Genomic DNA, 25,975 nt, shown 5'->3' with positions numbered 1-25,975 from the left:
CCATACGAAGGATCAGTTGCGGTGCGATGGCCATCTATCAATAACACGACTGACAAGAATGAATGGACCAAGCAGGATTTCGAACCAACTGGAGTCATAACAAATGTTCTGGCAAACATGTTGGCTGCTGACTGGCGCTTAGCCATTGGTGCCTCCTCGAAAAATGCCGCTAGAATGCGTGAGTCTGAGCAGACGAAGAGACTTAAGCAGAGGGTCCAATTGCAATGGCTGTTAAGCTTGAAGGCGGCATTTTATACATGTTGCATGCTGCAATAGCCCATACTTGGTACAGCTGAAGCTCTGTAGTCGGGAAGACGCGCGGACTCCGGTGGCTTGTTAGCATAGTAAGTTCAAGAGAGCTCTTGGAATTGTGACTGGTGCAGCGAGGTTTGAGCTCACTTTTTCTACGGGGGTAGTGTCACTCCGCTTGTCCAGGCACTGACAGGACGAGGTCTGTATAAGGTATGGTAAGATGTTCACAATGTAATTTGAGTTGTTGAAACTTGTAGATCGAACAACCTTCTGCCCTGTGTATATTTCTTTGTCACAAGCGCGTCAATTCTGATCACTGGGATTATTCCTGTTGCCAGCTTATGCTAATGATGCGTCCTCTACGCCGCCGTCTAACTATCCAGCTGATGCAAGAAGGAATTCTTCGATCGGCCTCGGAACCACTTCCCGCAGTACCAGAATAATATGCCAAAACTGCAAAAGAACGTGATCAAGGCCATGAGTGTCATGACCGGCACGAGATACCCTGCCTCCACCGTCCATGGCGTGATGAACTTGCCGACGCCATAGCCCCATAGGTTCTTGTTTCTGTGTTGCTGGTCAGCCATGAAAACAATCACCTGGGGAGCGAAATGAGTGGCTACTCACATTGTGATTGCAATAAAGATAGCTCCCGTGGCTGGTTTGTAGCTGTCAATCGCGTATGTCGACGCGATACTCGGCAAGCTTGTCACTTGCATTCCTAGCAAGGTGTAGCCGATGATGACAATAACTTTCCATGACCAGAAGCGGCTATAACCCACCCCAACCACGACAAGGCCTATAATCATTCCCAAGGTATAAGGAAGCATGGTGAGTAGCCGCATCTCTGGCTCCCGAATGCCCCTGTTTCGCTTTGTGAAGTAATTGGCAACCCAGTCAGACAGCGGACCAGATGTGAGCAGTCCGATCATACTGCCCGCGAAAATGGCGAAATTGGTGAAGCCTACTTCTTGTGTCGTGAAGTTGTAAGGGGGCGCGGCAAAGAATTGTTGCTGAGTCAAGTTGGCTACCAAGAAGCCGGAAGCTGAGAAGGAGACAATAAAGGCGGCAAACTCGACAATGGGAAAGGCGTGAAGATACCACGGAAGCCATAGTTCTTGCAGGATACTCCCTTGATATGGCCCCCATGGAAGAAATTGCTTCAGTGAAGGGTGTCCGCGCGAAAGCCATGGGTCCTGTGGCTGCTCAGAAGAGCCATTCTCTGAGTGATCGATGACGGAACTCTTCTTGATCTCGGGTTCCTCGACAGAAGGATTTGATTCAGACGTCGGATTGGGGTGTGTTTTTCGGGCGAATCGTGTTTCCGGAAGGAGCGTGATATTGAGGACGAGGGTGAAGATGAGGAGCCCTGTGTTGAACCACCAGAAGGATCTCCATCCGAATCGCTCTGCCATGCTGCCAGCTATGATAGGACCAATCTTGAGGAGTCTGTCAGTATGTCTCCCAGGTATAAGTTCATTCGATCGCTTACCGAGAGGGATCCAAAGTAGATGGCAAAGTATAATGTCTGGTATTTACCACGATCGTGGAGGAAGATAATATCGGCTATTATTTGAGGCATGAGACTTTCGCAAGGGCCCGCACCAAATCCATTGAGACTATGTATAGTTAGCTTGAGCTCCGGATTACGTCGAATCGTGAGGGTAACTCGTACGCTGAGGCTCCCAGAAAGGACTTATAGCTGGTGGCGCGTACTCTCCAGATCGAAGAAACTGTGCATACCAGCGTGCTGAAGATGAGGGCGGGTCTCCGACCAAAGCACGTCGAGATAGGAATCCATACTAAGTTGCTGAAGCCGAGGATGAGGATTGTCACGGCTGAAGCTCGTTGTTAGAATCGCGCATCTTGAACCGATCGTTCGTCGTGATAGGATGTTCACCTGTCGTTTGCACGGCGTCTGCCAGGCTCACGTTCCATTCCTCCATGTACAGCCCTAGAAACATTAGCCTTAGGAGGAAACACACACGTCAACGCGTCTAAGAGACAAACCAAACAGAGGTGCGTTCGCCAGCGGACCGAGGTTTTGACTAATCGAAACAAAGCTGGCGCAAATAATGGTGGTGAGCTTCCAAAGAAACGTCCAGTTCAACGGATCTAGAGGATCATCGGAAGGCTGAGGGACGAGAACGCGAGCGTCTCCATTGCCACTTCCGGACTTGATGAAGTGATGGCTTCCAACATCTACCATCACCTCTGTCCCGGGGTAAATGGTGATGTCGAGCTCATTCTCGATGTCTTGGAGTGTGCGGTCTCGCGTTGCCTCCTCCATGATGGCAAGCTCAAGAAACTATGCAGATCAGCTGTGCAGGAGAGCCGAAGGATTTGACATGGATTGCGAATATTTTGGATATGAGCGGCCCTTTATATAATCATGGCAGAGAGCAAAGGCACATCTTTTCCAGAAATACCACCGTTCCATGGTGGGCTAGCCAATTGCCGGGCAATGAAACGTGATTATCAACCCTCTGGATGCCCGTTCTTGTCTATCCAATGGCATGTCTGGAAACCTCAAGAAAGGGTTGCATTTTTCCCATGGATAGTATAGTGGTGTAGGCACATGGATCTCTGACCACGCGAAGCCTGTCTCCCACATCACTGCCTTATTCTCCGACGATGTTCATACTAGTACTAATGGCAAGTCGCCTGTCGGCAATAGGGCATTGTATCTAGGCTCCATCTGGAGTGCTCCGTCCCTTCTTTCGTCCTTACTCCGCAAATAGTTCCATGCGCCAACGGTTACGCGTCTCTCCAAGTCCTACAAGTATCACGTTGATCCGCCCCCCAGGTTTTGTCGTCGTTAGCGCAAATTCTTGCCGCCCTCTTTTCACTAAGGAGATCTGGTTCATGCTTGATGGGGGATAGAAACCTCCGCGTCTCCTGAAGCTTGTATCCCCGCACTGGGGTTGGTCAAGTCCCCCAGCTTTTCTGCCGCCATTTCAATGGAGCGCGACTTGTAGTATATGAAAAGGCTTTGATTAGGGAACTGCTAAACTTGGTCAGCGGTGAGTCAACAAGCTGGGGAAACACATTCACCAATAATGGACGTTCATCCAGTTGATGGCTGCTTTGTCAAATGTTAGCAACAGAGCTTGGATGGTGAATTTGGCTGTGCATTCGGAATGATTTTGCCGTCGTTGATGCTCCCTTGACTTCAACTGTCGTATAGACAGCGGTACCCCTGTACCCTTGTACCGCCGAGATTACACAGTTACGTCTTCAGTCACTGACTCTTCACTTATCTCTCCACGAAGACGGTGACAGTAATAGCATAGCCCTCGTTTCTGTGGAGTCGGCAACCGGGTTGCCGCTGCAGCTGAAGGATTTCCCGATCCATGGATCCGTGCCCAGTTGCCTCTTTAGCTTCCCCAGCAGTCTACACGTAGACAGAGACTCTAGGTCAGAGCCTTCATATTATTTAAGCATACTCCAGACTCCGTAGCCGTGGAATCCAGATCCATGGAGACGAGGACAAATTATGTTGATCATCGGAAGCGGGGTAATGCGGGGAAGAAGCATCAGATCATACCCGGACGCCTCTTGCAAGATCCGATGGAGTTCAGAGGTCAAGAGTGTCTACGTCGACGTTCGTTAATAAACCTTGCGTGTCGAACTCGTGGGGTTGCTCACAACTGCATTAGAAGGAACTGAGTTAGGAAATAAGGTGGATTGCAATATCTGTTTATGGCTGAAGGTTGGGCGGAAGGACGAGTCATGAGACATGGGAAAGAGACGCAGGATTTGGTGGTTGATCACCGTGGTTAAAAGACACAGCCCTGCCCGTTTGCAGATAATCATCACGACCGTATTCTGACCCTTCTAGGCAGCCTCCGGACACCGCCGTGAATGCAATGGCAACGGTTCTAGAAAGCAATGTAGATGTTCTCATCGTTGGAGGCGGGCCAGCTGGGCTGATGATGGCGACCTGGATGGCCAAATGCAGCATCAACGCACGCATAGTCGACAAGCGAGGAACAAAGATATTCAACGGACAGGCTGATGGCCTCCAATGCCGCACCCTGGAGATTCTCGACTCTTTGGGCATTGGGCATAGAGCATGGCGCGAAGCGAACCACATGGTCGAGATTTGCCTTTGGAACCCCGATGAGAATGGAGTCATCAGACGAAGCGACCGCATTCCAGACACGATACCGGGCATCAGCCGCTTCCAGCAAGTTGTTTTGCACCAGGGCCGAATCGAGAGGTTTTTCCTCGATGCTATCGCAGAGGCGAGTGACATTCGCGTTGAGAGGGGAGTGATGCCGTCCAGCCTCAAGATAGACGAGTCGCTGGTGGAAGATGATGCTGCGTATCCGATTACTGTTACTCTGAGACATCTCACTGAAAAAGAAGCTACCCCAAGGCAGTCTTCGACATCTGTAAACGGCGAGGTAGTTCAGGATGGGCTCTTTCGCAGCAACCTAGCAAAGGACGACACACAAGATCTGCTGGAACTGTCGAAACTTCGTGACAAGGCGAATAGTGAGGAGATTGTTCATGCAAAGTATTTGGTCGGTGCGGATGGAGCACACTCGTGGACGCGCAGCCAGCTTGGCCTGAAGCTCGAGGGAGATTCTACCGACTACATCTGGGGCGTTCTGGACATTGTACCAATCACCGACTTTCCAGACATCAGAATGAGGTGCGCTATCCATTCCGCCAGCAACGGAAGCATCATGGTTATACCGAGGGAGAACAAGCTGGTTCGGCTTTACATTCAGCTGACGACAACGGAAAAGACGGGAGATACTTCGTCGAGAGCGGACAGATCCAAGATAAATCCCCAGGTCATTTTAGAATCTGCACAGAAGATCATGGCACCGTACAAGATTACCTACCGGAAGCTGGACTGGTGGACGGCGTACCAGATAGGACAGCGTGTTGGGACGTCCTTTTCTGTGCATGACCGTGTGTTTCTCGCAGGCGATGCAGTGCACACTCATAGGTGAGACAGGAATGGAGGCTACGATGATACAGAACTGACATCTCGTTACAGTCCCAAAGCAGGCCAAGGAATGAATGTGAGCATGCAAGATAGTAAGTGGAAGGAGAATAGGCGCGAACAAAACATGGGGCGCTAATACATATCAGCTTTCAATCTCGGCTGGAAGATTGCCAGCGTCGTCAAGGGCCACGCCAAGCGATCTATTCTGAAGACATACCAGTCAGAGAGACGTGGCATTGCTCAGGAGCTCATCGCGTTTGACCACAAATTCTCCAGGCTCTTTTCGGGCCGGCCAGCAAAAGACGTCATGGATGCAGAGGGCATCAGCATGGAGGAGTTCAAGGCAGCATTTTTAAAGGGTCATATGTTTGCCAGCGGCATTGGTAGGGAAGGTCTATCCTTTCGGCTTGCTTATTACTGACTTCACACGTCTTGCAGCTGTCAACTACGGGGCCAGCGAGATTGTTGCAAAGGAGGGCAGCCGTGAAGAGCATGGTGACGGTACAGATGTATCCGTCGCGAATGTCCAGAGTAATGTCATCTCCGACGAGTCTCTATGTCGTGGCATAACGGTTGGCATGCGAATCCCAAGCCACAAAGTCCTTAACCAAGCCGATGCTCGTCCCTGGCACCTTCAAGAACTCCTTCCCAGCAATGGCCGTTGGCGGATCATCGTTTTCGCTGGAAACGTCACCAACAGTGAGCAGCGAGGCAAGCTTGAGAAGCTGGCCCAAGACTTCGGCTCCCAGAGTGCTTTTTTAAGCCTCTATACCCCAGAGGGTGCCAAATATGACGAAGTGTTTGAACTTCTCGTCATTCACAATGCTCCTCGAACCAGCGTGTCCATCTTCGACTTTCCAGAGATATTTCGCCCCTTCGACGAGATCGATGGCTGGGACTACAATAAGATATTCGTGGACGATGTTTCATACCATGAAGGCTTCGGAAATATTTACGATGCCTTGGGCATTTCTCACAGTGGGTGCGTTGTTATCGTTCGACCGGACCAGTACGTGTCTTATGTTGGCCCAATGGAGAACACTGCTGCAGTCAGCCGCTTCTTCGGAGGTTTTTTGAGAGTCCAACAGCAATGAGTTCGGGTACAGACAGGTAGACGCCTGAAAATACTCAATGATATGCATCATCTGTCTCCAGGAGCAGTTCAGGAAGCAACTGTATCACTGAGTTGGGGCCACAAACTCTTCGTTACTTGTATATACCTCACATGAACAGCGTATCCATACGTTTCACAACGGAAGTGAGCTGCCACGCCACTGGGCGATTGGTGCCCGCTCTATGTTATGATCAACTCTATATTGATGGTGTACAGAATGGTGATATATGGCGTAGCACCACTTCCATGGTGTACTATAACGATCCGCTCATCTATCATTGGGCTCTTATAAATTCGTCCAAATTTCCCTGATATCTGCTAACTTTCTTGCTGCTGTTCAATATTACTCTCAAGTTCCGTACAGATTTGAACGAATCCACCCATCTTTCAACACAAGCGCACCTATCTCAAACCACCAAGATGACGAAGAACGAAATGACCAAGAGCGCTGCCTCGAACATCCAGAGCACGCAGGTATGAATGATGCAGAAGACTCATGCTCTTCATAATCTTTTTGCTGACAATTCTCTGCGTCAGGCCACGGGGGGTAAAGACATGTCATCCGGCGGCTTCGCTGCTCGTGCACAGTCGGCGGGGGATCGGAACCAGAATGCCTCTCAAGGCACTAACTCTGGAGGTGGCTATGGTGGCAACTCCGGCAATCAATCTGGGACAAAGAAGTAGGCTCTTCTTTTTGGTCACAAGGTCATGAGATGAGCTCCAGCCTGGCAGTCAAGTACCATCATCATGTATTTCTTGGGGATATGTCATGGATTCAACATCTATCGCAATAGACAACAGCAACGTCTCGTGCTGAATGGCATCATCAAACGTATAAATTCCCCTTCCTTCAAGTATTGTTTCATGCCTTGTTATTCTGGATGTAGCCCATAATCACATCTGGCCCAGTGTATACGTCTAATAAAGCGCCATTATAAACGACGTCCACTGATTAGCTCCCAGCTGGAATCAAGTGGCTCTATGTAAGCGTCAACTAAGTCTCGGGCATTGACTGGTCGACGAAACTTGAGCAGAAGCTAATACACACGGTCATTCTCCAGCTTGGAGGCCTTGCCCTCGCTGCTATCTCACCAAGACTACTACTATTTCCCTGCCCAGCCGTTTGTCCCAGCATCAGCTTCGACAGCCGCATTAGACTGCCGTGAAGCTCCCCCGCGCTATTCCCCGCAACAGCTCCGCAGGCTTTCCCTCTATTCTTCTAGCTGGCGAATGAGAAGCTGTAGCAGGTTTGGCGGTATCGGCTAACGGGCTGTTTACAATGACCCGGTATCCGATGGTTGCAACACCTGTGTCTCTTCTGGGAATTAGCAAGATGAGGTGGCAATCGCCTTGTCAGCTTCGTGTAAGCATCCAAGCATTGAACAATTGGTAATCGACGCGTCGTGATATCCGCGCGGTATCCCAGCAGACTTCCGCAAGCTTCTTTGAAGACTTTAGGTGAGGTTCAATGGCAGCCAAGAGATGATACAAGTCAACTGACCCTAATAACGGCTGTCACAGAAGCGAATCTGACTCCGGTTTAAATTACGCCCTGAATCGGATATTTCTCCCGGTTCCCGCCGGTAGGACCTGGCATCGGCTATTGACTATCGACAATCTCCAACTGTCGGCTTCATACCTCTCCATATCCGACAGCATCCTATCACACGTGAGATAGCATGCCTACGAAGAAGGTGAAAGATAGTGAGCGGCGGCGATGTGCCAGGGCATGCACAAACTGCAAGCGGCGCAAGGAGCGCTGCGACGGGAGACAACCATGTCGACGCTGTCTAGATAGGGGAGTTGGCTCGGAATGCAGTCTTTGTCCTCCTCGCCGCTCTTCTCGTGCGGCTTCGGCGCTGCCAAGTCCACTGTCCGAATTTTCGGACCCTCGATCTACAACAATCGAGTCCAGGAATGGCTCGCTGTTAAATCATACCGATGGGCAATCTCACGGTTTTCAACATGAGATGGCACTACGCTTCCCTCATTTTTCAAGGCTGATAAGGGATGACAGAGGCACCTTCATGTTCATCGGCGACTCTGCCAACCACAGCTTCCTCCAGAATGTCCGCCGAATCGTTCACCGGCACGTGGGCGATTGCATCTTCGTTAATGATCCGCTTCGCCATCACATGGTTGAGGCATGTCCAAGCAAGGGGCACAATTTGATCCTCGACAATGGTACGGCACCGCCACCAAAACCAACCGAGGACGAGGCCAGGTCTTTTGTGCTTTGGTACCGACAGGCTACGCATTCCATTCTCGAATTGTTCGACGATACGACTATATGCGACAACATCCTCGACTGGCTGCGTATTCCTCAGCAGCCTGTTGACGCGCTCAGTGCCACGTACTCCCTGATACTTGCCATTGGTGCTCAGGCGTGTCCCGAAGACTATGACGAAACAGCGGACAAGCACTTCAACTACGGAAGATATGTGACGCTGGCTACTCTCATGGATGATCCAAGCATCGCGACTACCCAATGTCATGTTCTCATAGCCATGTATCTCCTGGCTCAATCACGCAGAAATGCTGCCTTCATGTACTTGGGTATAGCTGTGCGTGGCGCCTATGCGTTAGGCCTTCACAGAGAAGATGTTTCCGCATTGTATGATACGACCGAATACATGACGCGAGAGCGTTTGTGGAAAGGTATCAGGGCCCTGGATCTATTCATGAGCGCGTCACTAGGTAGGCCTCCGGCCACACTGGAGACTCGGGATACTTCGTCCAAGGAGAACTATTCAGCCATGAACGACCTGTCCTTCATATTTGAGAACATCCTGACTGAAGTGTATGCAAAGCGAATGATCACAACTGAATGCCTGACGAAGATTAGCGAGCTTCATCGCAGCTGGGCGGCTAGATTTAGTGGTGGCCAGGGCGTGGAGAGCATCGACACGCATCCTCACGAAGAGACACCGAGAAGGGGAGGGGTTGGACCTAATATTGGACTTATTCACCTCAAAGAGGCATACTATTGGACCATAATGTTGCTATCCCGACCATTTCTCATCGACTATGTCTCTTCGATATCGCCACCAGAGACGGGCTCGCCTCCCAACTCGACCCACCATACATCAACACCATCCCCTTCACGCAACATACTCGCTCAAGCATGTGTGGATTCTGCCGTGCGGACAATCGACCTTCTACAGCCACTCCTAACGAACAAGTCGACACCAAAAAGGCTGCCGTTTATCGTGAATTCAGCATTCGCAGCGTCGCTTATTATCGGGCTTTCTCTCTTTAGCGATCTAGAGGGATCAATGCCATTACGAAGGAAGCGACTTGGAGAAGCGTGTAAGATTCTCGAAAAGTTCAGTGTGCATGATCTAGTTACGAAGCGTTACTTGGGCATTGTGGAAAAGATGATCAGTGCCTGCGATACGTTCCTGGAGCTGCAACAGCGGAAGAGGATGGAATACAACAACGACTTGATCGGAAGGCTCTTCGGCCGGGTTGATGCAGAGCCGCCAGTGAGCAATGCCGGACCTACCCACGAGGCTTCTGGAAGCAACATCGCGCAGTGGCAGGGAGTTTGGGACTCCGAGCCTGCAACGGCTAATCAACCGACCCCATCGGCGACGGGAAGTGGCGGTCTGGTCAATGACAAGACGAGCTATGGAGAACTTGACGAAGCGCAGTATCAGGGTGGGCAGAACAGAGGCACGATGATGCAGCAAGATGACGGTGGCGATCCGTCGGTTCAGAATCTTAGCGACATTGGGAGCTTCTTATCCCCGAGGACACTTTGGTTCGATGCTTATGATAGTGGCGCACTGTTTCCTATGGTCGGGAGCAGTATGCTAGAGTTTGCAAGCTTGGAGGGAGATCAAACTATGTAGCATGAGAGGGAAATGGCAATCATAATACCATACCAGTCCGTATTGATATAAGGCGCATCCATTCTTCAGATCAACGCGTCGTACGCTCTAGTCGCTTCACCTTCTCTAACAATCTACTCCTCTTGATCTAATACAGACACTATAGTTTGCTTTCCAAAGCTCGCAAGGCGATCTCTGGTAGATAGCCTGATCTCGGTGTCCTTGATCCTTCTGTCGAGTACAAACCCTGCTTCTCAGAGTCCGCAACCACCTGGGCAAATGCCTTCTCCACATCGTGCTCGGATAGCCACTGGAGATCCGGTCGGTTTCGCATTCTGGCCCTGAGAGCCTCGTCTTCTTCCTCGGGAGTGGCAAATGTCGGCGCCGTTCGGTTTATCAGGCCATGGACGATGCTCAGCAGGCGAGCGGTATGCGGTCTCCTCGTTTGATCATACAAACTCAACGCCCTTCTAATATTTTCTTGAGATAATGGTACGATAGCTGCACCGGGTGAGAAGACATGCTTGAAAGCCAGTCCAAGAGCAAGGGAGTCGTCGAGAGCCAGTGATCCACCTGCGGCAAAACTGCCTCCATGTGTGTGCGCGGCATCACCTACAAGAGTGACGCGGGAAGCTGGGATCCATGAAGGAAGAGCATCGCCTGCGTAGTTGGGATAAAGGCGGGCGTGTGGCGTCAGCTCGGTCAGAGTCTTGACAACGGGGTGCCAATCCTGTCGAGCCGATCAGTTTGATGCCCTATAAAAATCGTGGCCACATGGGAGTTTATACCTTGTATTTCTGTCTCAAGAACTGGACATTGCCGGCTTGGTCCCATGTTATGGATTTTTCCAGTTCTTCGGCACTGCGCCCGTCATCGTAGGCGCCGACGACAGTATATAAACCCTTGCCTGAGAAGTGTCAGCCACCTATTGCAGAATGAGGGGAAACCGGCATTACCAAGTCTTGAAGAGAAGAATGTATCTTTGGTTCCCCACTGATAGATGTTTAGTAACATTCTCATGTGATGGTAAGTGGAAGGCATAATACCCAGTGAGCAGCATCGGCGGGTAAGTCGAGAACTTTGCCCTCAACCAGAGACGCGTCAAACGTGGATCGCATAAAGACTTTCCCGCTGAATCTTAGCTTATACTCGGGGTAGAAAGAGCCTCTGACTTGCTAGAAGCGGCATCAGCATGGAGTAATTGAGGTTTGACGGAAGACTGTAGCTCACCGATCGGATCCCATCTGCTCCAAGCAAAATGTCTCCATGAGCGCTGGTTCCATCTTCGAAATATAGAGAAACGCCATCGTCGTTGGCTTCAGCGCGAGAGATTTTCTTGTTCAGATGTATCCATTCTCTCGGAACGTGTTCTAAAAGGGCAGCATGGAGGTGGCCTCGGTGAAATCTTGTCGTTTGATGGCGACGATCAGAGACATTGGAGAAAGTATCGACTGAAACCACCTGATTTGTTTTCCAGTGTCTTGTTGCGTCATATGATTGAGATAAGCTTGAGGCATTGAACTCAATGTTCGAGAGTACTGTGCCTACCTATAGAAATGCGGTATACCACTTGGCCCTCTGAAGCCGACCTCATCACTCAGGGCAGAGTCTACTCCAAGCTTCTCAAGCGTTCGTAAACCCTGTGACATCATAAGAAAAAGAACGTAGAAGGACTCATCATATGAGTCAAGTCTCTTTCACAGAGCTTACGTTGGGGCTCAGGGCAATACTGGCTCCGATTTCCCGCAGCTCGGGGGCTTGCTCATAGAGCTGGATGTCAAGGTCTGGTATACCAGAGATCCGTGTAAGTGAGATCGCCGTGGCCAAGCCTGCAATGCCGGCGCCAGCAATCAAGACCCGAAATGGCTTTGAGCTGTCAGCCATGCTTGTAGCTCTTTTCCGTTGATTTGCTCTCTCAAAGGTCAAATTGCTGATTGGCGGTGTCACAGTCAGCGAACTGCAAACTGTAACATTACTTTATACCCGGTTGAGTGTTCGCCGAATTCACCCTACGACACGCTAGTTATGATGGCATTTCTAATCGTGAATGAAGAAGAGAGAGAGCGATTGACTTTTTGTATTGAACTACTGATGCAGTGGCAGAAAGATATGTAAGCGTTTAACCGGGTTGGGGGGTTATATGCCGATATCAAGTGTTGTGATAGGCCACACGAAAGCACGTCAACTTCAAAGCCATGACGCAAAGGCCACTATGCCGGGTATCACAGACCGGCAATAGCTACCTGCAAGCGATTTCAATCCCGCCATGATAACTTTTCACCCTCTTTCCTGATAACGATGTCTATATTGACAAAACACCCATGGCGTTTCTACTCCGCACGAATAACACGAGCTATTGACTATCTATGCTTGTTGGGGACATGTAAGAGCATGATGATCAGGCATGGCGATCAATGGTTGGCAAATGGCGCCATACTAGATATTAGAGAAGCTTCAATCTTGAATAAATGATGCAAAGAAGCAAGGACCAAGTGGACATTCATGAGTTCACCACCACCACCTAGATATCACCCTTCCCTGGCAGTCATGGCAACAAAGGTTGCGTACGAGGAAGCAATAGACTCACGGTCAGAGTCCCATGAGGAGAATGATCTTGCAAGAGACGTTCCCAAGCTGTCGGATCGATCGGCCGATGAGAGCTACAAGCTGTTCTCCAAGGTCCAGGTGGCCGATCCAACGCCGGAAGAAGCTCGACGAATCCGCAACAAGCTGCTTTGGAGGATTCTGCCTTTTCTTTGCGTCGGATATCATCTGATGTATGTGGATAAACAAACTGTACGTTGGACCTTCTGCGAGATTGTACTGCTGCACTAGCTAACAAGTGATTTGTCTGTTTACAGCTCGGCAGTTCGGCCATCCTTGGCATCCTGGAAGATGCAAAGCTGAACGCCAACCAATACAACTGGCTCTCATCCATATTCTACTTCGGTTATCTGGTGGCCGAGTGGCCGCAGAATTGGGCCCTGCAACGGTTCCCTGTTGGGAAATGGCTTGCTGCGAATCTCATCGTCTGGTGCGTAGATCCAGATTTACAATATCGAAGACTCGTTGTCGGCGGTAGTAACCCGATTGGCTAATCCTCTACGATATTCGTAGGGGTGGTATTACGCTGCTACACATTCCATGCAATAATTTTGCCTCTCTGTTCGTTGTCCGATTCCTATTGGGACTCAGCGAAGCCTGCATAGTGCCGGCATTTCTGCTTTCCATGTCCATGTTCTTCACATATCAGGAACAAGCCGTCATGATGTCTGTCATGTGGTCCATCGGCAACTCAAGCCCTATTACCTCTGGCTTCTTATCATACGGTGTCCTGTGGATCAAGACTGGATCATTCCACCCGTGGAAGTGGCTTATGGGTATTCTGCTCGCTTTCAGGTCATGATGTACAGTCGAGCAGCTAACACAGCTGACAGTCATTACCGGTGTCATTACTATCTTGTTTGGCGTTCTAGTATTCCTGTACTATCCTGACAGCCCCCTGCATGCCCACTTCCTGACTTACGAGGAACGAGCACAAGCAATTCTTCGGATCAAGGGCAACAATTCGGGCATCGAACAAAAACAGTTCAAGAAGCATCAGTAAGCCAAAGACCATTTTGAGCGTATAATTCTTGACCGTCTAACCAGCTAATACAGGTTCATTGAAGCCATCAAGGACCCCAAAACGTGGCTTTTTGCCTTACATGCTTGGTCTCAAGAGATGGGCAACGGTATTAACAACCAGACATCGTTGATCATCAACTCGTTTGGCTTCACAGTCTTTCAGACCACGCTGCTCAGTACTGTCAGCGGGGTCATAGCATTCTTTACACTCTCTGCAGCCGCAGTCACTTTGCATTGGACCAGGGTAGGTGTTCGACACACCCTTGCGCATCTGCATAGATCTGCTAACCAGGTCCCAAGAATTGTCGAGCATGGATATCTCTCGTTGCATATGTACCTGCTGTTATATCGAGCATACTACTGTTGGGTGAGCCTATTCTGATTATGCGTCCCATCATTCTTCGACCCAGCTGCACGATGATAAAAACACGTGCATTTATATGTTCTGAAGCACCATGTAAACTAATAGCCATAATGCAGCACTTCCCTGGTCAAATCGTTGGGGCTTAATTATTGGAGTATGGCTACGGTACACGACTGGTGTCCCATACGCCGTTGTCATGATATGGGCAGCAAATGCCTCCGCTGGACATACTAAGAAAACGACAGTCATCGCTCTCTACCATATCGGATATGGACTGGGCAACATCATTTCTCCTCAATTGTTTGAGCCCCGATGGAAACCCCGATACAAGCCAACCTGGATAATCCTGCTCATCGTAAGTTTAGCATTCAGTCGTACTCTATGTCAGCTAACTGTCCGCAGGTCGCCGCTATCCTCCCCTCTATCATCATCGCTATTCTTCGCATCTATCTAAGTCGCGAGAATGAGCGCCGCGATAAGCTCGAAGCGCAGAACCTTGTATCCAACAACGGTCTGGTTGAAACGATAAATGATGACGGAAGCAGAGAGACTCGTGTGGTCGATAATAACCAACTTGATCTGACAGACAGAGAGAATCTGAAGTTGTGAGTACATATCGATCCCTCTCCTCTATCAAGTTAAGAGTTAACTTTATATGATCAGCCGATATGTACTGTAGCTGTACAGCTGTAACCTGTTGCTCCATAGTCTATATTGTGCAGTCAGCTCTATCTACATAAGTGTATCTCCATTGAATGCTGTCAAGCACTTCGTAATTGCTGTATGTGATCGTCACTAGCCGTTTTGGTTACCCCGTAAGTGCCGGTGGGAATGTTCCAAGATCGACGCTGTGGTCTAAATATGTGATGCACAATGATAAGTTACACCCAGTTACAGAAGATATGCAGACCTACCTCAACTTGACTAAGGTAGACAGTGAGCATAAATTCAACCAACCTACAATACTTTACGAAGGTGTATCACTTTGATGGATGATGAAGCATGGCGTGGGGGAGTGGGGAATATCATGTTCCCAGAGACTATTGAGACATACCAACAGATCCAATCAAGGCCCGGTCATCACGTTCATTGTTAGCAAAGAGTACATTCCTTCTTCCATATTTAAGTTTGACTTGAGCTTAACAAAGAGCAGAGAGTTTATATATACAACATTACAACCTGAAGAGTAATCCTCCCTCACGCCTTCTTCTTCTCCACAAAAGATTCGGCAGCCTTCTCAACAAAATCGGCAGTTTCCTTCGGCTTGCTAAGCATTGGAGAATGACTCGAATGAATCTCCTCGACGACAATTTCTGCACCTTGCTCCTTGGCATTCTGGGCAATGGCCAATTGAATCTCGTGCGGGAAAGTTTTGTCGTCTGTCGTAATCAGATACCGGGTCGGGACGTCCTTCCAGCCCGAGTACACGTGCTCTCCACTGTCTGTGAGTGGCTTCAATGCCTGTGGCAGAAGTCGGCTGCACCAGTACTTGCCTTCTTCTTCCGGAAGATCGTGGTAGAATAGCTCCCTTGTATCTACAATGAGCGTGGCATATCCCGTCTCTTTATCAGCCTTCCAAAAAGGAGGCGGATTACCACCAAGTCCCTCGAGGAAGCCAATGCCCGTTACACAATAGCCAGTCGCCATCAAGGCAATGCCTATGACGCGTCCAGGCCGCTCACTCGTAGCTTCAGTAAGTCCCTTGACAGCGCTGGGACCAATCATACCGCCATACGAGTGAACAACGACGACGACGTCTCGGCCTTGGGTGGTCTCGGCGAGGATGGCCTTCCTGATCTCCTCGATATCTTCGAACAAACCCTTGGTTGGGTCATTTTGAGTTGAAGGGAGAGTGATACAAACTGACTTGTAGCCCCGAGGCGTCAACTCAGCAGTGACTTTGTTCCATGTATCAGCACTGTGCCAGGCTCCAGGGACGAAGACGAGAGTGGGCTTGGAAGACATGGTTGACCTGAGATTGAGGTGTGTATAGATGTTTCGAGAAAAGAATAGTTGATGATGATGATCAATGAAGTACTTTTGTCTCCCTGAGAAGAACCATGAGCTCCCTTTTATATGGGTACGATCCGGCCCCGAGTAGTATCTAGTACTCGTCTAATTTGGGATCCGAGTCTTTTTCGTACCGTGATAACTTTTGGCAAACCACCTCCTATATTGGATCCAGCATGTTTCAAGGCCAAAAATTTCACTGGAATCTAAATTGACGTCAATACCGCTCCTCGTTGGAAGGCCGATTGTACATTCATTTTGTACATCTTCACCTCGCATCATTGACGCAGATCGAAGCCATTTCATACTGTAAATGTTCGTAGATCACACTCCGTAAAGAATTTGCATAGGAGGGTATTACTAGAGACAAACATGCAACTACATGAGATTAGCAGCATTTCTACTGCGCATAGCTGAATAGATGATCGTCTGTAAAGTCAATCGCCCAGGCCAGCCAGGTTTACAATCGCTTCACCAATAGCGGAGCCACTTGGCCGCAAAACCCAATCAACGTGGGTAAGATGTTTCTATGTAAGCATGTCTGGAAATAGACAGCCTCGCTTCAAGGCCAGTCGGCATTTCTGAGGAAATCCGGTGCGAGGCCATGCTTGCTGCTTCTAGTGTGTAGTTTGCCGTATTTTGTGGTTTAACGAGTTCGCACTTCGGACCTCCTGGCTAGGCCGTAGCGTCGTGAGTCATGCAAGTCAGTTCCCGAATGACAATCTTTCATCGCACATCAGGACAGTCACTCACCAAGAAATGAAGGTTATTGCAATGCCTATTATTCCCGAAACGTAGTATTTTCAAGGAAACCAGCATCATTACTTGGAAAAGGGGCTACTGAAGGCTTCGGGCCGCGAAACAGCAGTGTCTCGGATTCCGGTCAGTCGGTCAGTCCCGCCGCCCGAGACCATCGCGCTAATCGTTGCGCAGGCATATACTAGAAAGGAGGTTAGCTCATGAAAATTTTCCTACTGTGGTCTCTCTCATGCGCGACGATGAGATTCTTCTCGTCCTGTCTCCAATATGACACTCCAATGTTTACGTAGTAAACCTAACCTTCCGTTCGTGGCTGTGAACGTGTAGCGTGAGTCCATAACTTCTTCGGTGCAGAAGCTTCTGTTGTTATAGCAGTTTCAAGTGCCGCCTATCCGCTAGGAATGCAATATATACGTTCTCATATTTGCTTCGTTTCTGTAGGGCGTTTTTATCTTCCCAAATGCTAGTGTTGTAAGGATCGCAAGAGGATCGCAAAGAGGATCGCAACTCGATTGAAGAATCGGTTCATTGGAAAAATTGAACTGGACCGAATCGCGCCTCCAGACAAGATTACTGATGCGAGGACATAAATTGACGTCGAGGAAAGCAAGACAAATTTTCCGCGCGAATTCAGGCACAATCCTGTGGATTCCAACCAATGACGTTGACCTCGAGTTGATGCACCTGGGAAGTCTTTTAGGTTACTCAGCTAGGTAGGCATGGGAAACTCGAGACCGAAAGGACACACCCAGTTTGAGAAGATCGCTAAACTGCATGCATCTAAACCAAAATGGACCAGCTGGCAATAGGTATGCTATGGAAGAATCGTTAATCTGGATGTGTATCTTAATGTCATTCATATGTCACTTTCTCTGAAGTCATGTTATGGAAATACAGGGTATGGAATCTCTGGGGTAGCTTCGTCGTCGTTTGCATACATACACCTCCCTTACCGAAAACCAGGCAACGAAAAGACATCACCTGGGTAGCGACATGATCTGCTTGCGAGTAGTCTTTTTTCAGGCTTAATCGAGATGCTTTTCTGCTCGTAAGTCTACGGCAATTACAGTTTGTGAGTGATATTAAGAGACAAGCATTTCGTGGGCACGGTCTTGTTCACAATCTGTTTAGAAATTGATTGGGCGCGATATCTCGGATTGGCTCAAGCAACGAGTAGTAGTTCGAGTCGGTTTGTGGTCGAATCTCGACTTCGTATGAAGCTACGCATGTCAGGCTTCACTGGCGAAAAGAACCAAGTATGTCTATAGGTAGTATAGGAAAGAAGACCTTGGCCGATAGATCGAGAACCCATCACGACTATCATGTGTCTGGATGCAAATGCTTTCCTCGATGCTTTTGTCAGGCCTCCAAAGAAGGCATCTCATCTTGACCCTGATAGTTTCATGGGGTAAGCGACTTTCTGGGCTCCAGTCGTGTTATATGTTCTAGGCTTATTTCTCGAGCTCATTCAGCCTTTTGAGCCATTGCGGTGAAACATCGTCGATTAACAACTGACGCGCCGAAGTACATGCCGAGCAATCGTCCGCGGCATATCTTCATCATTTCTTCCCCAGATTTTCGGACAAGGCTTGTTCATGAAATTTGCGGAGAACCAACTCCACACGATGCAAGACCCCCGGAACGACGCGTCCCACGTCAAAATGCCAGAACTGGACGGATGATACATCCATCGGATGAGAAACCGACTATTGAACAAAATAACCCTCGGATAAAATATAGCCGCTTGAAGTGGCTTATGACTGTACAATATAGGTGCTGGATCACTCAAGTTAAACTCTCCGGCCCCGGAAAATTCACCGCAACAGCGTCGAGCTCTGCCGAGGTGCCGATTGACGTTGGAAATCGAGTATCAGCTGAGATGGACTCAGAGAGCGCATATGGAATGCGTATAAATAGGCCTCCAGCGCCTTGGGAATGGCAGTCACCTTTCCTTTGAGCAGCAAGCAAAAGGCGCAAAGTGTTCAGTCTTCATCGCAGCACAATGGCGCCCAACGCTGCAGTTCTCATCTCCGTCACAGCGGCATTACTGCTACGCCCTGTGGCCGCTCAAACGCAATGCGGCGGCAACCTGTACACTCCAGGGACGCTCAACTTCACTTTAGAGTGCTACAATGCGTTCATGGATTGCGCCGCCCAGTTTGAGGCCAACGCAAGCCAGGTCGACTGCAACGACGGCAAGGGAAACCTGTTCATGCAACAACAGGCCAACTTGGGGGCCTCACCGGGAAGTCAGAACAACGACGCCGTCATCGCCTTCCAGGACATCCGCGATCTCTGCCTACTCGGCGGCTCCACCACTGCAACATGGGGCTACAGCGACAACCAGTGGTATTGGGCCGCCGCCGAGGATGCCTGCTACACGAGCGATCCCTCGAGGACTGATGTTGTCAAGACTCAACCGGCACCGTATTGCATCCAAAATCGTGACTCTGCGCTGCCTGAGTGCTACCCGCAGCCAGACGCGACTCCTGCCGGCGGCCCGCTAAAGGTCATCAAGACGGCCAAAACGCGAAACGGGTTCACGTCCTCAGCCCGAGGCTGGAATACCTACGGTGTTCAGGCGTTGGCGAACGGTTCCCAGGTCGTGCCGTCCTTTGCTGGACAATCGGGCCTATTCTACACTCAGAAGTTTGTCGAGACTCAGTGTGGAGTCCTTGCCCGACCGGAGTTTAAGAAAGCTGGATATGATCTCTGCAGCCTTGATTCGGGCTGGCAGGCTACCAACGCTGTCGACGACCATGGCCGGATCATCTACAACACCACTCGCTTTAACCTCCCAGAACTTGCTTTATGGCTGCACAAGAGGGATCTGAAGCTCGGCGTATACATCACTCCTGGCGTGCCATGCCTGGCCCATAACCAAACCATCCTCGGCACCAAGATCAAGATCAAGGACGTCTTGAACGGTAACAACGATCAGGTCAACTGTGACTTTGATTTCAGCAAAGATGGCGTCCAGCAGTGGCACGATTCGGTCGTCGCACAATGGGCTTCATGGGGCGTGGACATGCTCAAGCTGGACTTCCTGACGCCTGGCTCGCCTTCCAATGGCGCAAACCTCGCGTGTGACAGCTCAGATGCTGTTCGAGCATACCAAAAAGCAATCAAGAAGTCAGGCCGGAAGATTCGCCTCGATATTTCCTGGAAACTCTGCCGCAACGAAACTTGGCTGCCCATCTGGAGCGATCTTGCCGAGTCCATGCGCACAGATCAAGATCTGGACAATTACGGCACTAACACCTTGATGGCGTGGCAAGTCGGCCAGCGAGCGATTGAGAATTACAGGCAGTACATCGGTCTGCAAGCGCAGAGAAATGTCCCTCTCACCATCTATCCTGACATGGATGCTCTTTTCACTGTCAACCCTGAACATCTCGCCGGTGTCAATGACACTATTCGCTATACGGTTCAAAATCACTGGCTTGGAGCTGGAGCCAACCTGATCATTGGTGGCGATATGCAGCAGGTCGACGCCCTGGGCCTCAAGCTGACCACCAGCAAGCAGTCGATTGATGCGGCAGACTTTTTTGCAAAGTATCCCATGCAGCCCCGAAATCCCGGGACCGGAAGCAACGCCGCCAAGCAGCTCCAGGCCTGGATCGGTGGCCCTTCGGATGACCACGAGGCTTATGTGCTCATTGTCAACTATGGACCGGACCTTGGGAACGGAGGCTTTTCAACTCAGCTGTACGGAAAACAGAAATTGACTGTGTCTCTGAAGGATCTTGGTATTTCTGGCTCCGCTTGGACATTTACCGACATCTGGTCGGGCAAATCTACCAGAGTGACCGGATCCTACTCTGCTTGGCTCACGGAGGGTGAATCACAGCTTCTGCGTCTGACAAGGACTCGCTAGAAAATACATAGATGTATAAACAGCCCCAGTGCTCTAGATAAGCAATAAAATACTATGAGTAAGTACCCTGAGAAATGAACCATAGAGTAGCAGGTACACAGTAATTGCTCCACGTCAAGCACGGCGGTACGGCTTAACAACCTCGAGAGATCGGCTTTCTCAATGAACCAAAACACCATCTATAGCACATATCTAAACATTGGTCCATAGTTCTCCACAGCCACAACCTGAGTAGCTTCTTCACCTCTCCCTTCCGCCTCCGAAAGTCTCGCTTTTTGCTCTTCGATGGTTCCATACTTCTTATCCAGCTGCTTATTCTCCCAGACAAGCAAGGTGCGTAGGCCAATTACCAGCAGGGTTATGAAGAACATGAAAGCAGCGCAAATTGACTGGCCTTTTACATAGAATGGCCCTTCGGAAGATGGATATAGCCGGGTACCCAGCAAAGGACCGCACTGCCCGATGACATTGAGAAGGACGATTCCGGCTCCTCGGCGAGTGTCGCTTCCTTGGTTATCTGAGAAAGATCAGAAACTGCAAGCTGTTGAGAATCTCATGATTCGTGTAGTACTTACTCAGAACCCAGGGAAGAATGTTGGCAATAGAAGGGAAAATGCCCCCGGCTGCCATGAAGACGCCGAAATAGCGGGCTCCAACAGACTTGGCAGTTGCCAAGATCACATATCCAACGCCGCCGATTATCGTCAGTACGATGAGCATGAGCCCACGTTGCTGAGTTCGATCCGCGATGTACGGCGTGATGAGAGTAACAAGAAAAGAGAGAAAGAATGGAGGGGCTGTCAAGCCCTGGGCAGTCACATCAGAGAAGCCCATTTCTGAAAGAATCGTCGGCAGGAAGACTGGAAGAGAAGCAAAGCTGACGTTACAGCTGAAATACATGAGCTGCGAAAAAGTAATGTGTCAGTGCAAACCGTTGCGGCGGGATAAGAAGATTGCCGGCTTACTCCCGTGAACCAAGCTTTGATGTCAATCAGCCCTCTCCCAAAGTCCTTCCAGTCAACTCCCCCGACTCTTTTTGAAGTGCCAGCTTGCTGAACGCTTCTCGCCATAGCTACTCTCTTCTCGTCTTCATCCAAGAATTTGGCCTTTTCGGGGGAGTCTGGGAGATAGAAGAAGGCTATGGCTGCCATGACGATGGTTGGCAGTCCTTCCACGAGAAACAAGACTCTCCATTTCGCGATTGAAGGATGCCCTGAGGTTATACCGTACGCAAGAGCCCCTGCGAAGGTGTTTGCCAGCGGGGCAGCGGAGAGGAAGACCCCGCATCGGAACCCAACTTCGTGGCGGAGATAGAAGAACGACAGCAGAAACGGGATGCCCGGTCCGTAGCCTGCTTCGGCGGCTCCCATGATAAATCTGAGGGCCATTTCGCCTCCCCAGGATTGAGTAACTGCCTGCAGAGTAGACACGAGCCCCCTATAGCCAGCAATGTCAGTATCCATAGCGAGTCAGCTTTGTTTGAGTAAAGCCCGTACCAAACAAAGACGACAAAGGCTGCCCAGATGTGAGGCGGCACGACCTTCCACATGATGCCGAGGAACTCGAAGACAATATACGGGATGTAGAAAATCGTGAGCAGCCAGTCGTAGCGGTCTCCGATGAGATTAAGGTCGTCGCTCATGCCAGCAATACGCGCATTTCTGCAATTCGTTTTAGATCATGTTCGCGATTCTGATGACAGGATGTGTGCCTACCCAATATTTGACCGATCAAGGAAAGCCAAGAGATCTGCCACATGATTCATTAGCTGCAAGTGGCCGTGTGATATGGTATCTGAGAGAACACACATAGAGCCATCACCAACGGAACGAGGTTCATGTCCAGTTTTCGGACGACTCGCCGCTCCAGCTGGCGATCGATAGAGGGCTGCTGCACAGCGCTCTCATCGTGAACGGGCAGCGGATCTTTTTCAACACGACCGGTTTGCGCAGCCAGATCCGCCGCTGGCTGCTGCGCCGCCTCTGTGCTCGCCTTGAAGAACCTCATTGCGCTTGATAGTGTTGACGTAGGATATGGTGTCGCGAAAGCTCCACGAAACCCCGGATTTTATGAGATTTGGTGTTATGCGGGGTTCAGTCTAAGACATTGACAGGGGAGTTCCTCGAGCGTTTGTCATCTGTTCCTCGAGGTACATTAGAGAAACTTCTGAGTTCGGGAATGTGACTGCCGATCCCTGTGAGTTACGTTAAACGATGATCATCTCCGAGAGGCCAAACGAAGCCATCGGCACTGGGATTCCGAGGGAGAGCAGCTCCGATGATGTCCGGTCTGTGACCTTTCCTGAGTCAATAACACTACTGTGACATCCATAGAGTGCAGACACACATCCTCAAGAAGCTGAGACCATGATGTACCACTGGGTTTCATCTATATACTGAGTACGACGTAAACTGGGCGACACAATGCGATGGTGATCCGATCACGGATGCAACACTCGGCAGTGTTAGCGGATATATCACTAGGAGCCAGACCATTGCCCGGGCGGCTAATGTGTATCCAAGATCCACTTAGCGCAGGGATATCACTCGCCGTCAGAGGTTCGTTTTGCCGTTGCTATGTTTCTCACATACTCGAAGATTGGAGTTCTAATAAATAGCTCTTGATCTGCTTGAGCTTGCTCATACGTTGCCAGCCCAACATCGGTATCCGACGATGTCTCTTATGCCTCAAGTCAAAAGAGGATGTTTGAGGCGAGGGCATTGCAAACTGCTCGAGACTGATAGGTAAACCAAGGCAAGCCTGCGTAAGTTGAGCAATGGGGCTAAGTGAGAGCTTCCCTATCTAGCAATGTAGAGGTGAAATGAATCGCGAATATAAGTGCTGGAATCTCAGCTAACTCGAGCCTCTCAAAGCGCAAAGCAAGGCGGTCCTTACGGCCATTCATCCCCTGGTCGCTTACCTTTACAAGGCGCTTAACGGAGCATGTACCCGAGTCGTTGTTGCATCAGTTCAGCTCTTGCTTCGCAACGCATCGCCGCAATCTTTTTGACCCACAGAATCGAGTGAGACAATGGAGATTGCCAAAGGTGAACAAGACAAGTGATCAGAGAAAACACTGTCCCTATACTCAGTTATAAGGCCGGTACGGGTACGAAAGCCCAAACTCAAAATATAAGCTTAAAAGCCGGGGTTTATTGTTCCTGGAGATCAACCCCAAGCCCGTGGTGATAACAGACTGGTTGAGCTGCTACGGGCTTCTCTATGGACCAGTAAAGGAGCTCCATATGATTTGGTTGTGCACGGCACTCAATGGATCATAACTCAATATTGACTTAAATGAAGAACGAAGTTGAGGCCATGTGAGTTTCCTCCATCTTAGCCAGAGTTTATCGCCTCATTGTTCTCTACGTATTCAGGTATATGTCCATTTACCAAGCAGTGGTGGCCTATTGATAACATCTTCCAGATTCGCATAACTGTTCCCTTTCCAATACTGTACACATCCGACTTCTGTCACGATTATAAAGACAAGTGTCAAGAACTATTGCCATAGGCACGGATTGTGTAGGCCACGTAATGCCGTAACCTTCGTTGGCTCTTCGTATTATCTGGCAACTTATTTCTTACTTTACACGGGCTGCGCCTCTCCAAAAGAGGAAATTATTTTCTAAAACGGCTCTTCGAAAGAGGAAACGGCCGATACATCCCCACCCCTAGGGAATGTCGAAGTCTTCAATTTAAACAAGGCACTCACCCACAAGACCATCTCTCTGTCATCTTCAAAGTCCCCTTACATTCTACGCAAGGCATCCCTCAGCCTTGGCTTTTGGATCTAACCATCCCATGGTAATACTCAACTAAACGAACCTTTTGACATGGCTTCCTCGGCGCATACAAGTCCCATACAGTGGCCTCTCTACCACAACAACGAGGTTCACTTTGTTTATGAGGCACCCTGGTGGTCGCGGGTTGTATTGCTCGTTGATGTTGCCATGCTCCTCCCTTTGTTTGTCATTGTACGTTTGTCCCTTCCATATATACATGACTTCCACCACGTGCAGCTAATGAGTCGGCGCAACAGTTCAATTACACCCTACCTCGAGTCTACCCAGTCTTTGCCATCGTACAGGACAGAAAGCGAGAAGAATGCGATCCCATTATTCTTGACAATGTTGCCGATGAGCGAGGATTTCGTCGCAATTCCGTCGATAATCCCAGTCGAATCGAATCGTCGTCTCCAGCTGCCATCTATCGACTGTTGGTAGACACTGATGGCTTTCTCGCCAACTTCCGTGGCCTTTCTTGCGCTCTCCTCCAGGGAGTCGTCACTATTTACCCAGTCGTCTTGGTCGCTCGTTATTGGCACTGGGGGGGCAGCTTTCTGGTGAGACTTTCCCCTGCGCTGGTGATGGTCCAGTTCAGCACTTTATGGCTGCATCTTGTCATCACCAAGCCCAGTAAAGGGTCATTCTGGAGACGTGTGCCCCCGTTTGGACGCACCTTCGAGGCGACATGGAGAGCCGTCGTCGTTCACTGGGCTTCTGTTGAAGTAACGCGATGGCTGCCCTACTGGTTAGCCGCTTCGATGGGTATCGACTGGCCGCATTTCAACCTCCTCATGCCCGACAACATCTATGCTTTCAGAATCCACATGGCAACCGGAGACCTCGCACTGTACTCCAAATGCGCTCTGGTTATCCTGGTTACCGTCATCGGCTCCATCTGTCTCGTTGTTCCCAGCCAAGTCGTTCTGATGCGAATCCAGGCGTCCCTTCTCCCGATCGAAGATGATACTATTATTCCCTTCGACCGATCCTTTGATGGGAAAGTAGTGCCGTGTGCCATGGGCGGTCGAGGTTATGCCACAATGTCCGATGCGTTTCGAACTTATACATGGGCATGTTGGAAGAATCTGCTTATTCTTTCCATCAAAATTATCATCTTATCGTTGTCATTGGTCGGTTTTGTTTCTTTCTTGTTGATTGCACAGTGGTCCATCATCATTAAGCGGACCGTGGAGCCAAACATGTACAACAACTGAGCTGTATACACTAGTTGGCTTCTAACACCTCGGTATTAAGCAGCTATGACTCAGTCGTTAATCATCAATTCTTATAATCAAGTTCAAACAAGCTCATGGAATCCAGAAAAGGACACGTCATGACTAAATTACAATGTTCCTTGACATGCTTCGAGAGCTATCTTCTGACGAAGC

At 49.7% G+C, this 25,975-nt stretch overlaps 10 protein-coding genes across 10 annotated transcripts; 6 read left to right on the top strand and 4 right to left on the bottom strand.

Moving 5' to 3' along the window:
• Positions 1–623: 623 nt before the first annotated feature.
• On the bottom strand, positions 624–2,542 carry BBK36DRAFT_1126974 (MFS general substrate transporter; the record flags this gene model as incomplete). Its single annotated transcript, XM_024891448.1, has 6 exons — positions 624–819; positions 880–1,691; positions 1,745–1,871; positions 1,928–2,090; positions 2,153–2,206; positions 2,263–2,542. The coding sequence occupies 6 exons, from the start codon at positions 2,540–2,542 to the stop codon at positions 624–626; spliced, it is 1,632 nt and encodes a 543-aa protein (XP_024746616.1).
• A 1,579-nt stretch (positions 2,543–4,121) lies between these two features.
• On the top strand, positions 4,122–6,309 carry BBK36DRAFT_1126826 (family 16 glycoside hydrolase; the record flags this gene model as incomplete). Its single annotated transcript, XM_024891421.1, has 4 exons — positions 4,122–5,215; positions 5,267–5,307; positions 5,362–5,598; positions 5,654–6,309. 4 exons carry the CDS (start codon positions 4,122–4,124, stop codon positions 6,307–6,309), a joined length of 2,028 nt encoding a protein of 675 aa, XP_024746615.1.
• Positions 6,310–6,749: 440 nt separating this feature from the next.
• BBK36DRAFT_1103105 (hypothetical protein) lies at positions 6,750–6,965 on the top strand (the record flags this gene model as incomplete). The annotated part of the gene is made up of 2 exons (XM_024889172.1): positions 6,750–6,803; positions 6,867–6,965. Coding segments are annotated over 2 exons (153 nt in total), but the record flags the coding sequence as incomplete, so codon positions are not given.
• Positions 6,966–7,972: 1,007 nt separating this feature from the next.
• On the top strand, positions 7,973–10,183 carry BBK36DRAFT_1181512 (hypothetical protein; the record flags this gene model as incomplete). The annotated part of the gene is made up of 2 exons (XM_024896254.1): positions 7,973–8,601; positions 8,677–10,183. The coding sequence occupies exons 1-2, from the start codon at positions 8,009–8,011 to the stop codon at positions 10,181–10,183; spliced, it is 2,100 nt and encodes a 699-aa protein (XP_024746613.1). The 5' UTR covers positions 7,973–8,008.
• Positions 10,184–10,322: 139 nt separating this feature from the next.
• Positions 10,323–12,046, bottom strand: BBK36DRAFT_1126669 (FAD/NAD(P)-binding domain-containing protein; the record flags this gene model as incomplete). Its single annotated transcript, XM_024891401.1, has 7 exons — positions 10,323–10,892; positions 10,951–11,069; positions 11,119–11,155; positions 11,209–11,337; positions 11,393–11,642; positions 11,711–11,802; positions 11,873–12,046. The coding sequence occupies 7 exons, from the start codon at positions 12,044–12,046 to the stop codon at positions 10,323–10,325; spliced, it is 1,371 nt and encodes a 456-aa protein (XP_024746612.1).
• Positions 12,047–12,709: 663 nt separating this feature from the next.
• BBK36DRAFT_59100 (MFS general substrate transporter) lies at positions 12,710–14,762 on the top strand (the record flags this gene model as incomplete). The annotated part of the gene is made up of 8 exons (XM_024898316.1): positions 12,710–12,958; positions 13,024–13,196; positions 13,280–13,542; positions 13,600–13,765; positions 13,823–14,033; positions 14,090–14,156; positions 14,270–14,508; positions 14,556–14,762. The coding sequence occupies 8 exons, from the start codon at positions 12,710–12,712 to the stop codon at positions 14,760–14,762; spliced, it is 1,575 nt and encodes a 524-aa protein (XP_024746611.1).
• A 588-nt stretch (positions 14,763–15,350) lies between these two features.
• Positions 15,351–16,118, bottom strand: BBK36DRAFT_1126448 (alpha/beta-hydrolase; the record flags this gene model as incomplete). Its single annotated transcript, XM_024891381.1, has 1 exon — positions 15,351–16,118. One exon carries the CDS (start codon positions 16,116–16,118, stop codon positions 15,351–15,353), a length of 768 nt encoding a protein of 255 aa, XP_024746610.1.
• A 2,806-nt stretch (positions 16,119–18,924) lies between these two features.
• BBK36DRAFT_22572 (glycoside hydrolase family 27 protein) lies at positions 18,925–20,799 on the top strand (the record flags this gene model as incomplete). The annotated part of the gene is made up of 1 exon (XM_024897944.1): positions 18,925–20,799. One exon carries the CDS (start codon positions 18,925–18,927, stop codon positions 20,797–20,799), a length of 1,875 nt encoding a protein of 624 aa, XP_024746609.1.
• Positions 20,800–20,978: 179 nt separating this feature from the next.
• Positions 20,979–22,806, bottom strand: BBK36DRAFT_1162016 (MFS general substrate transporter; the record flags this gene model as incomplete). The annotated part of the gene is made up of 6 exons (XM_024894414.1): positions 20,979–21,316; positions 21,375–21,702; positions 21,765–22,236; positions 22,296–22,460; positions 22,515–22,548; positions 22,608–22,806. 6 exons carry the CDS (start codon positions 22,804–22,806, stop codon positions 20,979–20,981), a joined length of 1,536 nt encoding a protein of 511 aa, XP_024746608.1.
• Positions 22,807–24,635: 1,829 nt separating this feature from the next.
• Positions 24,636–25,801, top strand: BBK36DRAFT_1171531 (hypothetical protein; the record flags this gene model as incomplete). Its single annotated transcript, XM_024895582.1, has 2 exons — positions 24,636–24,776; positions 24,842–25,801. 2 exons carry the CDS (start codon positions 24,636–24,638, stop codon positions 25,799–25,801), a joined length of 1,101 nt encoding a protein of 366 aa, XP_024746607.1.
• Positions 25,802–25,975: the final 174 nt, after the last annotated feature.

Source organism: Trichoderma citrinoviride (genome assembly GCF_003025115.1).
Source record: "Trichoderma citrinoviride strain TUCIM 6016 unplaced genomic scaffold BBK36scaffold_13, whole genome shotgun sequence".
Classification (NCBI taxonomy): Eukaryota; Fungi; Ascomycota; class Sordariomycetes; order Hypocreales; family Hypocreaceae; genus Trichoderma; species Trichoderma citrinoviride.
This window is presented reverse-complemented; position numbering and strand designations above follow the sequence as displayed.